This window comes from Tursiops truncatus, chromosome 8 (assembly GCF_011762595.2).
Source record: "Tursiops truncatus isolate mTurTru1 chromosome 8, mTurTru1.mat.Y, whole genome shotgun sequence".
NCBI lineage: Eukaryota > Metazoa > Chordata > Mammalia > Artiodactyla > Delphinidae > Tursiops > Tursiops truncatus.
The window spans coordinates 37,513,302-37,526,884 of NC_047041.1; the positions used below are offsets into that span (position 1 = coordinate 37,513,302).

Sequence of the window (13,583 nt, forward strand, 5' to 3'; positions counted from 1 at the left end):
AATGTTTCAGCAAGGCTCATAAGAACTATATTCTGAGTATTTGTATGCTGATAGCAGCTTTATGTCCTTTATATTCGAGTTAGTTTTGTTGGGCATAAAATTCTTGGCTTACATTTGATTTTATTGAATGTCTTAAATATGTTGCGTTTTTTTTGGCATAAAGTTTCAAAGTCTGATGATAAACTAAATTTCCTTTCCTTCTAAGTCACTTTTTTTACTTGGATTTGTGAAAGATTTTGTTTTTTCTTTTTCTTTGAAGTCCAGTTATTTTGCCAGAATATGTCTTCATGTTTTGTGTTCTGGGTCTATATTATCAAGTATACGTGTATGCTATTTTAATTGGTAATTTCCAATTTAAAAATTTCATGAATTTTTTCTTTAATCATAGTTCTTAGTATTTGTTTCATTTCCATGTATGGCTTGCTTCTTCTGGACTCCTGTTATTCCTGTGCTGGCTCTTCTTTGCCTATCTTCATCATTTGCCACTTTCTCTTGAATCCTTTTTATGCTTTCTATTCCTGTTTTGGTTTTATATTTTGCTTTTCACTGTCTGTTTCTTTTAATTTAATATCCATTGTGTTTATTTGCTCTTGAGTTTCTTCTAATGTAGTCTTTATTTCTGATTTTTTTTTCTTTTATTTCTAATTTGTTCCCAAGTCTCATTTCATTTCTGAGTTTCTCTAATAACTCGGCTGTTAGACTGGGCAGAACCCTTCCTGGTTTCCGTGGTACTTCTTAGATTGATCTGTTGTTCTTCCCTGTAGTTCTGGAGGAAGAAAGCTAAAACAAGGAAACAGAACAAACACTACAAATTATAAGACTCTCTTGTGAGTCTCTCGTTCTCCACTCCATCTTATATCCATTTGTTCCTTCACACATTTGCTGATAGCATCTAGATCTTGTGACTGTTGGTGGTTTTGGGGTTTGATGGAATGCTTTGTCCTCCAGTTCTGTCTTGAATGATTTTTGTGTGTTTTTGATTTTACTATCTAGTTGCTCTATTTTTTAAAATATCAGTTATATTGAAATATAATTCACACGCCATAAAATGCACTCTTGTAAAGTATGTATTTCAGTGTTTTTATTATATTCATAAAGTTGTATAACTATCTGATTCCAGAGCATTTTCATTCTGTGTGTTTTTGTGACAGGTTCTGTGTAGTTGCTACTACTGCCATGTTTCTAGGATTTGTTGCAACAAATTTGAACGTCCCTTTACCCCTTGCCTGTCCTATCCCACTTTCCAGAAGTAATCCATGTTAACAGGTACCTAATGAAACACTGTTAATTTTGTACCTGTACCATTCTTAACTCCGAACTATTTCCCAGACTATCAGTGTCAGAAAGGAAACTTGAACTTCCTTTGGTAATTTGTTGTTGGTTAAGAGGTGAGTTTTGTTGTTTTCAAAGGTGTAATCTCTTAATTTTGTATAACTACAGTGGCTGTTCCTGTATCTTCCTAATTTTTTTTCCATTAGTGCTCTAAGAAGCATGATTTTATCCATAAGACAGGATGCATATTTTATACATAAGGTAGGAGAATATTTTTTTCTTAAAATAGAGAAAGATTCAATCCAGAAAAATTTAGTTCTCCAGCCATAGCTTATTGTGAACACCAAATATTTCTCATTCTGTTCTGTACTTGTAGATTTACATCTTTGAAAATAGTGATAGTATTATACGGTAATACTCTGTGCTTTTATACTTGTTCAGTCTTTTTGTTTAATAGTAGTTGTGTGGTTATAATAGAAGCCAGTCACTATGATTCCAAAGCACTTTGCAAATATTAAGATTAAAAGGTGAAGAGGAAGGGAGGTGAAGAAGCATGGGCCAGGGGTAAACTAGTCCCTGCACATGGAGCTTGCTGGTCTGGTGACTTCAGTCTTCTTTATGAAATTATGTTTGAGTAGGACTTGAAATATGGATAGGGAAATTTATGTTACCACATATAATTTTAACAAAAGGAAGTCAGGGTGAGAGTATATTCTTGTTTTATGAAGAACATGTGATAGAGCGTGGTTGTGTTAAGTTGCCTTGAGCCAGCCACATTTTCCTGTGGAGTTTTCCTACCATCAGTAATGTGTATCATCTTTGATTCTATTGGATATTTTGTGGCATTCTTGGGGATGTCAACATACAATGGATGTTCATTCATTTATGATTTCCTGTGATGTTGCTTTTTTTTTTCCAGGCAAAAGGTGGAGGTTATGAAAGTGAAGATGCCTATCAAAATGCAGAACTAGTTTTTCTAGATATCCACAATATCCATGTTATGAGAGAATCTTTACGAAAACTTAAGGAGATTGTGTACCCCAACATTGAGGAGACCCACTGGTTGTCTAACTTGGAATCTACTCACTGGCTAGAGCATATTAAGGTGGGTATGTTATTGTTTCTTTAAACTATCATAGGATATCAAACAAGGACTTTCTCTGCCCTTTTGTCTATATTGGCTCTTTTCTTACAATTGAAATCAAGATGAAAGTATCTTTTTAAACAGCGAAAAATTGATAACTGCTTTGATAATTAGAACTACTTTTAAGTTTTGGTGCCTGAATGAATTAATTTTCTATATTATGCATTTGGTTCAGTTGTACTTCTTTTGTTCCCTCTCTTTCCCATCCTATCTGAATTCTGCCCATCCTTCAGATCCCAGCTAATATTTCATTTCTTCCATGAAGTCTTCCCAGATTGCATTCATTTTCATTTTCTCTGAACTTTTCACTTTACTTTTGCTTTCCAGCTAATCAGGTGTTACCATGCACTTGATTTAATTACTTTTATGTGTCACCCAACTTATATTGCTAATTCATGGAGAGTAGGACAGGCTAAATCATATTTCTTCTTTGTCTCCTCAGGAGCCAGGGCAGCACTATATGATATGAATAAAGCACTCAATAAATAATTGTTGCATGGCTTGTGAAAACCATTCTGGTCAGGCACATGAGGTGAAATAGTTAAATGAAGGATACCATTTGAATGCTAAATGATTTGGAGACTACCGTGTGAACCGTAGCTTGCCTAATATGTTAATATATATAATGTTTTTTGTTTTTTGTTTTCGTTTTTTTGCGGTACGTGGGCCTCTCACTGTTGTGGTCTCTCCCGTTGTGGAGCACAGGCTCCGGACGTGCAGGCTCAGCGGCCATGGCTCACGGGCCTAGCCACTCCACAGCATGTGGGATCCTCCCGGACCAGGGCATGAACCCGTGTCCCCTGCATCGGCAGGCGGACTCTCAACCACTGCACCACCAGGGAAGCCCAATATATATAATGTTTGAAGCACCAAATGTTATTTCAGTTAATATAGTTACAAATATTTTCAGATAGTGTCTGAATTTCAGTAAGATACCTTACCAAAATATAGGTTTCTATAATATATATGACCACATATATTCATATTATGAAATAAATGGAAATGAGATTTTTCATGTGAAGAAGGAGCAGATTGTACTCACATTAAAACCTCTAAAACTAAGACAGAATTGAAAGCTAAATTGACCTAATGACAATTATAGACTATTTTGATTACTGTTTCTCTTCTAGAAACATAGAAGCTTGAATGTAGCAAAGTGTATACACACTCTTTTGTTAAAGAGAATGGTCACAGGACCATCTATTACATTGTATGATGTATAAGTAGAAAACCATAAGACTTGATTCAGAACTAACGTAAATTGCAGCGTTCTGTAAGTTCCAGGTCAATTTTTAGCCGGTACAATATTCTCTCCAAAAATCTGGCTATAGGGCTTCCCTGGTGGCGCAGTGGTTGGGAGTCCGCCTGGCGATGCAGGGGACACAGGTTCGTGCCCTGGTCCGGGAAGATCGCACATGCCGCGGAGTGGCTAGGCCCGTGAGCCATGGCCGCTGAGCCTGCGCGTCTGGAGCCTGTGCTCTGCAACGGGAGAGGCCACAACAGTGAGAGGCCCGCGTACCACAAAAAAAAAAAAAAAAAATCTGGCTATAACCGAAATAAGTTTCCTTAGAAGTTTAAGAGGTACAGTTGTGTCTGGACCACTTTCTCCTCCCCCAGTCCTCACATCTGCAAGGCTTACCCACTTACTTTCTTTAAATCTCTGCTCAAATATCACTTTCTCAAAGATGCCTTTCCCAACCACTTCATATAAAATAGCAGTTCTGCCAGCACTCCCTAGACCTAGATGGTGCTTTTTCACTTACTGCCCTCTGACACACTGTGTATTTCTTTCCTTATTTGCACCTGGCTGGCCTCACCTAAGTAGAATGTAAACTTTGTTAAGCCAGCACTTTGTTCTGTTTGCTGCTCTATTTCCAACACCTGGAGCTGTGCCTGCCACATGGTAGGGGACTCCGTAAATGTTTATCTTTTGAATGAATGAATGAATGAATGAATGAATCAATGAAGATGACCACTTTGGATAACTCTTTCTTGTCAGTCTTAACTCTCCAGCTGTTTTAATCCTTTGGGTCAGTGATGTGTAAGTTTGGATATACATTTGAATTTTAGGTAGAAGTTATTTAAAATAGTAAGTTAGGATTAGTGGAGAATGGGGACCAGGTGTTTGTTTTTGTTTTTTTTAATGTTCACAAATGACTCTGATGCATAGTTAAGATTGAGATTGCTTCAGAGTACCCCACTTCCAGAATATGCCTACAGTTATAATCAAAAGGAGGTCATCATGAGATTCTCTAAGCCTAGTATATCTTTTCTTTCATTCTTATCTATGTTTGTGTAATTATGCTGTTCTTTAAGTATGATTTGGCCATTGCAGAGAAAAATGTGGCTATATTGTTCATTTTAAAGGATACCATACTTTGTGTTTCTTTTTTGGTTACATCTAATTCTGTCTAGTTTTAACTCAAGATCAGCTTCAGGAAAGGTAAATTATTTTGCAGAGTCTCTGCATATTTAAAAAAAAAACCTGAAATTATTTTAGATACCAGTTAAATTGACATGGTAATATATTGGTCTGATCAGAATTTTCCATTCATACTGATAGAAAAAAAAGCAGCTTACTCTGAAGTTTTATACTGTGCTTGCTGTATGCTATATGATGTATATAAAAACAGTAGAATAAGTGCTATAGAAGCTGTAGAATATTTTAAAATATCCAACTTTATGGCTTTCATATTCTAATTTGGTTAAGTATCAACAGGTAAGACTAAAGTTGCTGTATTATTTTTATTTAAATGGATGATGTTGGAATATTTGAAGATTCTCAGAAATAGATCTCTTTAGAACTTAATCCTTCTTTCCTCTTACTCATATTTTTGATTTGTTTAGAACTCAAAGGCACCTTTTGTTTGGATATTTCATTGTGCAGATTAATAGGAGTCTGCATTTATGAGATTTTTTTTAGTTTTAAAAGCAAAATTTGTGTATCTTCTACCATTCACAAAAATTCTTTTTGGGAAGGGACTGATGTTTTTTTCTCCACATGGTATTGAGACAGTCATCTCTAAACAAAATTCTATTAGTAAATTATGAAGAAGGAAGCATTTAATTTTTTAAAAAATTAATTAAAAAAATCTGTTTGCAGCTTATTCTCGCAGGGGCTCTTAGGATTGCTGACAAAGTAGAGTCAGGAAAGACGTCTGTGGTAGTCCACTGCAGTGATGGCTGGGATCGCACAGCTCAGCTGACCTCCCTGGCCATGCTCATGTTGGATGGATACTACCGAACCATCCGAGGATTTGAAGTCCTTGTAGAAAAAGAGTGGCTAAGCTTTGGACATCGGTTTCAGCTTGTGAGTAAAGAACCGTGACTCATTGTATCACATATGCATTTCATGTAAGGCGTGTGAAAATCATGCCTTTACTCACTAGATATTCATCTAAATCTGATCCTTTGTTCTAATGGGTAAACTTCCCAAGAGAACTTTGGGCTTGTTTTGGAAGCACTGGGTTATCCTGATGTGGCTCTGCAGTCTGGAGCCAGGGTTAGCTGTTTGTCAGGCTCCTGGCCCAGTCTCTTCCATATTCTCTGTCGGGAATAGGAGATACCCTTCTGTGACTTCCACCTTCAAACGATAGTTCAGAGCAGCATGGACTGTTACGGAGCTACAGGGCGCTTCTAGCTTTTCCTGTAGACTTAAAGAAACGTGAGACTGGCCTATTATTCTTAATTTAAAGTAGCCCTACAAAGTAGCACTACTCACATAGGATCAGGGTCTAAAACAATTTAGACTGGGACTAAAAGAAATAACAGAGAAAAAATAATTTAATTTAGAGTTGGGAATAAAATAGCTTTTCTGTTACCCTTAATGACCATATGTATGGAAAGTGTTGCAGTTAGTTTTATGGAAATGACAAATTTTTGTGCCCTCTATATGACTTAAAATTTATTTTGTTGTTTTCATTCGTATCAAATCTAAAAGTTGGAAGGGCCTCAGAGTCCAGGGAATGTCTTCTCTGGTGTCCCCGTGAAATGGTTGTTTGGTTTCTTCATTAACACCTCCAGAAATAAGCAGCAAGTCCCTTCCTGAGGCTGTCCAGTCTCACTGAAGAAAGTCTACCTACTACAAACTTTTTCTTCATATGAATTAAAATTTACTTCTCATTTTCTTACATTCCCCTTTGGAGATAAGAAGAACAAATATGACTACTAATCCAAATAAGATAGCCCTGCAAATATTTGAAAGTAGCTGTCTTCCTGTGTCAGTCATAATCTTCAGTTCTGGCAAAATGTCCGTTTTCTTCAGTCTTTTCTCATCCTAATCCCCTCACCCTCCCCTTTGTCCTCTGGACTTTGCTCATGGCTTTCTACAAGTGTGGTACCCAAAACTGTAGTAGTTCCTAAAATAGAGGAATGGGGTTATTATGTCCCTTTTAAAGGATACTGTGCTTTTGTATTTGCTTTTTGTTACAACATACTTTAGATTCATGTAGCTTTTAATTAAATAAACATTCAAGTGGTTTTTAGCTGTGTTTCTGCTAAACTCTAAATTCGGAATCAGCAAACTTGGGAACAGTTACCTTGTAGGCCTTGGTTCTCATGTATGCCCATCCGTGGTATGTGTTAGTTGTAATCATAGAATTTAGAGAGTGCGGAGCAGGCATATTTTCCCAGGAAAGAGGAGCAGTGTGAGCAAATGGTGAGTGTGAGTGTCTCACACTGGGTGGGACTGAGTGGCTGGAGTAGAGTCGAGGGAGGGGCAGGTTTAGAAAATCTGGAGATGAGAGTTAAGATTGTTCAGAGGCCTTGAAGCCTCTGAGAGTGTGATTTTTGGCAGCATTTTCCTAGATTAGCTGAAAGACTTTCTGAAATATGTTTGCTCAGATGCTGTCTCTAATGTTAACCGTTAGTATCCAGTAGCTACCAGCAGTGTTTATGAAAAAACTTGCAAGAAATGGACATTTAAAGGTAGTCTGCTCTTTTGAACTTGAACTGTTAAATAAAATTGGTCATCTGGAGTATCTATTCAAATAGCTCATGTTTTTCAATTCTCTATAAAACGTACTTACCATGAAAAGACCATTAAAAAAAAAAAATGGTTGAGAGTCCGCCTGCCGATGCAGGGGACACGGGTTCGTGCCCCGGTCCGGGAGGATCCCACGTGCCGCGGAGCGGCTGGGCCCGTGAGCCATGGCCGCTGAGCCTGCGCGTCCGGAGCCTGTGCTCTGCAACGGGAGAGGCCACAGCGGTGGGAGGCCCGCGTACTGCAAAAAAAAAAAAAAAAAAAAAAAGAAATGAAGAAGAATGAAGTTTTTTAGTCAGCCAAAGCCGTACATGTTCATATAAATATAACCAAAATCATAAATATTTCAGACTGTTTGAAGTTGCAGTGGATTCCTAAATTATTGAATCTGGTTACCTACTCCATTTTTTCCCCCTTAGTTGTTATCTGAAAGCAGAATTTGACAGTTAAAGGACATCTGATCAAGAGGGTATGCTCACATGGTTAATACAGGGTAATGATGCTCAAACTTTTTGATTTCTGGACCTCTTTCCTTTTTTAACAATTATTGATGACCCGAAAGAACTTTGTTTATATCTATCAGTATTTACCATATTAGAAATTAAATTTTAAAAATTTATTATTTAAAGAAATAAATCTGTTTTCTTAGTCCATTTGGGCAGCTATATTTCTCACAGTTTTGATGGCTGGAAGTCCAAGTTCAGAGTGCCAGCATGGCCTTCTGGTGAAGGCCTTTTTCCGGGGTGCAGACTGCCAACATTTCGCTGTGTTCTTGAATGGTGGAAGAGGGCTGGGGCCTCTGTGGGGTCTCTTTTTTTTTTTTGTGGAGTTTCTTTTGATAAGAGCATTAATCCCATTCATGAGGATTCCACCCTCATGACCTAGTTAGCTCCTAATACCATCACACTGGGCATTAGGATTTCAACATGTGAATTTTGGGGGAACACAAACATTCAAACCATAGTACTATTATATATTAACATAAATAACATTTTAAAGAAAAATAACTATATTTTCCAAAACAAATAAAGAAGTTTAATGAGAAGAGTGGCATTATTCTACATCTTTTGCAAATTTCTTTAATGTCTGGCTTAATAGAAGATAGCTGAATTTCATGTCTCCTTCTGCATTCAATCTGTTGCAATATGTTCTGTTGGTTGAAGAAATGAGGAAAATCTGACCACACACAGATATGTAGGTTGAAAAATAGAGAGTATTTTAATTTTTTTCAGGGAATTGTGGATATTTTTCTTTGATACTGTGCCAAAACTCGACAAATGGTAGTTTCTTAGCAGTTAATTGTAATGTGGAATCCAAAACTAACTCAATGAATTTTTTGTTGTTTGTTCTATTAAATTCCTTTGGTCTGTCTTGCACTTTGAATAAATAGATCTCTTACCCATGCATGATTTTGTAACATCAAGTGTTGGTAATTTGGAAAATACTGGCTTACTGATTTACACAGCCCTTCCAATATTAGTGCATTTCATTATATAATATAGTCACATTTGTTAATACCGCTACTGATTTTATCAGAAAAGTATTATCAAACTCATTGTAGCAGATAAAAATTTCCCCCAAGTCTAATTTTCACTCAGAAACTTGAATTGTATCATTGGTAACAAACACTGTCCATTGTTTTCCTTGAAGTGACGCATTCACTTTTGTACATTTTCAAAAAAATGTCTGCAAGATATTCAGGTCTTAATAATCATAGTTCATATATTGTTCTTTCAAGTCAAAATGATGTTCCATGAAAAAGCCGTGTTTCCTACCATCCTACTTAAGTCTGCAGCAGAAGCATATTATATTTCCCATTTTGTTAATAGGATACTTAAAAATTTTGTACTCAGATGGGGAGATTTAATAAAGTTAATAACTTTTACTGCTTCATCAAGGAAACTGGCTTAAGAGAGATTGGCTTTTTTTTTTTTCCTTCTTTTACTGCACGTGTTTGTCAAGGAAGAATATAATAACTGCTAGTATAGATTGATTTCAATGCCTTGCTTGTTGATTCCTACTAAGGTACCAAAAGTTTTTATTCTTCATCACTTTAACACCATTAGTGCAAATGTCAACACATTGAAAAAGGCAAAACGTGTCTTAGTAATATTATAAAAATAGCTTTGAACTCACAGACCTGCCCTGCTGCCGGAAGTCTGTGGACCATACTTTTAGAATCACTGTTTTTGGGTACAGAGTAGAGGTTTATCTCAGTCACTGGGGGCAGAAGTCTTCAGAGGAGAAAAAAAAATTGAGAAAGTAGGTGAGTGCATGCTTGAGGGGAGATGTCAAGCATTTTTTAAAAGTTTTCAAAGATTTGTGCTAATGTGATACTTTTTGAAAGACAGTCTGGAGCTCAGATGCAACAGGTCCCCTTCATGCACTGGCCAAGGTGTTAAAGGAGAAGGGTGCTTCCTGAAGCTAGTGTACAAGGAACTGTTAATATTCAGGGCAAAATCTACAGAAGAAAAATCTGGGCTCTGAGTTCTGGCTGCTCCTGTGTTCCATTATCAGCCTTTTAGAATCTGAGTTTTGTTTATTAAACTGAGTTGTAATTCCTGTTACAAGTGTCTCATGTTAGGAAATAACCTGGCAGTTTGCACATTGAAATGTTAATAGAGATTTCTGCTTGGTGGGATTATGGTAATTTCTGTTTTCCTTGCAGTGCTCTTTTAAAAAGATATTCTGAATTTTTAAAAATATTGAGCAAATATTACTTTTCTTGGAAAATAAAATTACTTTCAGTAAAAGCTGAAAAATCCCACAAAGCTTATATAATATTTCATTCTTTGCTTCAGAGACTTGGCCATGGAGATAAGAACCATGCAGATGCAGACAGATCACCTGTTTTTCTTCAGTTTATTGACTGTGTCTGGCAAATGACAAGACAGGTAATTTATCTGGGATATCCATTCTTACATCTCTCTTTTAAGCTGTCCAGTCAGAGTTGGATTTGATCACTGATTATCTTACATTTCATGTAAAATGGAAATTCTTGTAAGTTTTCTAGGTACTAGAACTATTACCTATTATTACATTATGAATTAAGTTAAACGATATTATTTGGAGGTAGTACTAAACAGTTGACAATTTGATTCCATTAGCATTTCAATGCATGGCATTGATAATAACCCCTGAGAGGTTTCCTCTTTTGTTTTGGACAATTAGTGTTAAATAATGGCTTTATATTCACCCAGAAACTCATCTGTACATTGCTAAAGGAGGTAAAGAAATGAAATAGGCTAGGTAACTCAAGCGAAATGAAATCATGTTTTAAGCACTTTTGATGGAAAAATGTATTTAGATGGGAATTATGGCAAGGTATGTATGTAATAGATTCAGTTCTTTTTAGGTATGGAGAGAGAGATTATGTTCTTTTAGACTTAATCAACATTCTAGCAAATGATTTGAAACATTACTGTAAATAGATTTAGTCTTTTGGAAAGATACCAGAGGAGATTGAAAAACACCTGATTTATTATGGGATCACTTCACTAATGAGGCAAGGAATTGGTGTCTTAAAAATGTTTAACTCAGGAAAAATAATCTCAGAACCCAAAAGTTAGATACAGTTCATTGGTGTATCAGTTAATTATTTTTTTTTCAGTTAATTATTTATCCAAGAGTTTTATTAGACCTCAAACAACTGGGAGCCTGGTTAGTTTTTCATTAGACTGCCACAGGAATATAAAGTAGGGCAGTTGCTGGCTCTGCTTGGCTTTAGGATTGTGTTCTGGTTTCAATAAAATACGCTTTATTTCATTAAGAGAAAAATGGTGATCCTCAAGTGAAATACATTAATTACATATCGAATAGTTTATTTTTCTCCCATAAGCATTTCAGTTTGGGTGGATTGTTTTGAAACCTGCTGGCTTAAATGAAGTGTCGTAATAGATATGACTACCGTTTGTTAAGGCTGGTATTTTAACACATGTGATGCAAATGTGTATACAATTCAGTTTTGTTCTACAAATTAGGCCCTTGGCATACTAGGGGGAAGGGAGACACAACATGCTTATTAGTTTAATAATGTTTACTGCTTCTTGGAGTAGGTTTGAATTTTTCCTTTGGAACTGCCTTTGAGATAGTTTTTGATATATTAGCTATTACAAATCCTTATCAATCCTTTTTTTTGGGGGGGGGGTGTTTGACCATAAACAATAGGACCTACTTTTGACCATTATCAATCTTTAAGTAATATTTGACAGTGTTGGTAAAAATCAAATATGCCATATCAAAGGACTACAAAAGTCATCATTGATGGTTAAGTGTACTGCTTTCTGGGGAACATACCTTGAAGGAAGCAATGTGTGTGAACTATTAGTTCTGGTATATTTGTTAGAAAAACAAAATCAGTCACATTTACCAATTGTTCACATAGAAGAGTACATGACAAATGCATTTCTTTCTTAGTAGTTGTGTTAACTTTTTATATGCTGTATATCTAAAAGCAATTTAACTCTAATTTTGAGCTTAAGTTAATAAATAATGTAATACCAGTTTAATCTTGTTTCGTTGATAGAACTTAAAATACCACTATAGTTGTGAGTCTTTATTGTAAATGTCTGCTTATATTTTTCTGTATGATATTTTCTTCCTGAGCATTGAATGTGTTAGATAGTAATAATGTTTATTGGCAATCGTCAGTTTTATGACTAATTGAATGTGCAGAGATTTAAATAGCAAATTTGTTAAAATGGGACCAATAATGTAATTAGCCAGATTCTACACCTCCTTCTGCCCTCATCCTCATCCTCTCAGTCCTGGGATCAGGAAGCAGCTGATAAAGGGCCCTTTAGAGTTTAAACATGTAAGGAGACAAAATATTCCTTCTCTGCTCAGAATTTTAAAAACAAGAGCAGCAGTTACTACTCTATTTAAATAATGCTCTAAAATAATGCTATTTTAGTTTTGTTGTCAGGAAATGCTCACTGATTAAGCCATCTTCTCATAACTGAGATAATAGTTTTGCCACAAAGATGAAAGACTAATCATAGGCTTAGCTCCTTTGGCTTGCTATGTAATGAGTCAGGGTGCATTCATGGTTGACTAATAAATAAGGCTGTTAAGAGTGTGTATCAGTACAGGAGATGGGGCGACTTCCCTGGTGGTGCAGTGGTTGAGTCCGCCTGCCAGTGCAGGGGACACGGGTTCAATCCCTGGTCCGGGAAGATGCCACATGCCGTGGGCTAAGCCTGTGTGCCACAACTACTGAGCCTGTGAGCTACAACTGCTAAGCCCGCGTGCCACTACTGAAGCCTGTGCGCCTAGAGCCCATGCTCCGCGATAAGAGAAGTCACTGCAATGAGAAGCCCATGCACTGCAATGAAGAGTAGCCCCAGCTCGCTGCAACTAGAGAAAGCCCGCACGCAGCAACGAAGACCCAATGCAGCCAAAAATAAGTAAAAAAATTAAAAAAAAAACAACAGTACAGGAGATGGGATTTGTTCTGTAAATGAATGAATGTGATTTGACAAAGTTTCTTACAATTGATTGGCTTTATGTTGGCATGTGCTTTATTACCTGCTTCATTTGCTTCACAGCCACAAAAATTATTATTCAAGAATTGTTCAAGAAGATAAATTGTTTGAGAAGATAAATTTGCCACGTTACCGTGCTTATAAATTTAGGAAACTTCAAGGCAAAGTTGTTTTCATCCCTGTCCCTTTTGCATGCAGTTCATACTGTTTTCCTCCACTATGGGGTAGGGATCATTCTAAGAAAAATTTGGCACCAATATTTATTTCCCAAATCCACAATCCAAATATTCATGGAATTCCTTTTCACAGTCCTGTAAATGGTACAGTGCTACATAGAAGCTTTCAGATAATTCTTGAAACATTAGATGGATAGGATGGATTATACTAAATCCCTTACCCTCCTTCCTGGGATCTGTAATTGGTCCTTGATACATTCCCCCAAAATTGTGTTGTTTGTGTGATAGCAAGACATCCAGTCAAGCACTTGTCCTAGGTTAAAGAGACAGTGAATTTTCTTTTTTTAGAGAGAGGCTGCCAGAGTACTGGATTACAAGATATCCTGGTTTGAGTGCATGTTCCTTGAAAAGATAAGTAGGTTGGCTTTTAAATGATCTGCATGTCTGCCTTGGAATTTATTTTTGTGCATTGCTGACATTTTCTGGAGACGTCGATATTTTTTTGTGTAATTCCTAGAAACAAAACT

The 13,583-nt window shown here is 36.4% G+C and overlaps 1 protein-coding gene across 11 annotated transcripts in view; it reads left to right on the forward strand.

Moving 5' to 3' along the window:
• Nucleotides 1-13,583, forward strand: part of MTMR2 (myotubularin related protein 2) — a 115,685-nt gene that overhangs the window by 89,831 nt on the left and 12,271 nt on the right. For 9 of the 11 annotated variants that reach the window (XM_073808279.1, XM_033862119.2, XM_033862117.2 and 6 more), the window contains 3 exons: nt 2,192-2,377; nt 5,520-5,726; nt 10,199-10,291. In XM_073808279.1, coding sequence (XP_073664380.1) covers nt 2,192-2,377; nt 5,520-5,726; nt 10,199-10,291 — 486 coding nt within the window. Of the gene's footprint in view, nt 1-2,191; nt 2,378-5,519; nt 5,727-10,198; nt 10,292-13,404; nt 13,472-13,583 lie in introns of all 11 variants that reach the window. The other 2 variants (XR_012333352.1, XR_012333351.1) reach the window with 1 other exon arrangement.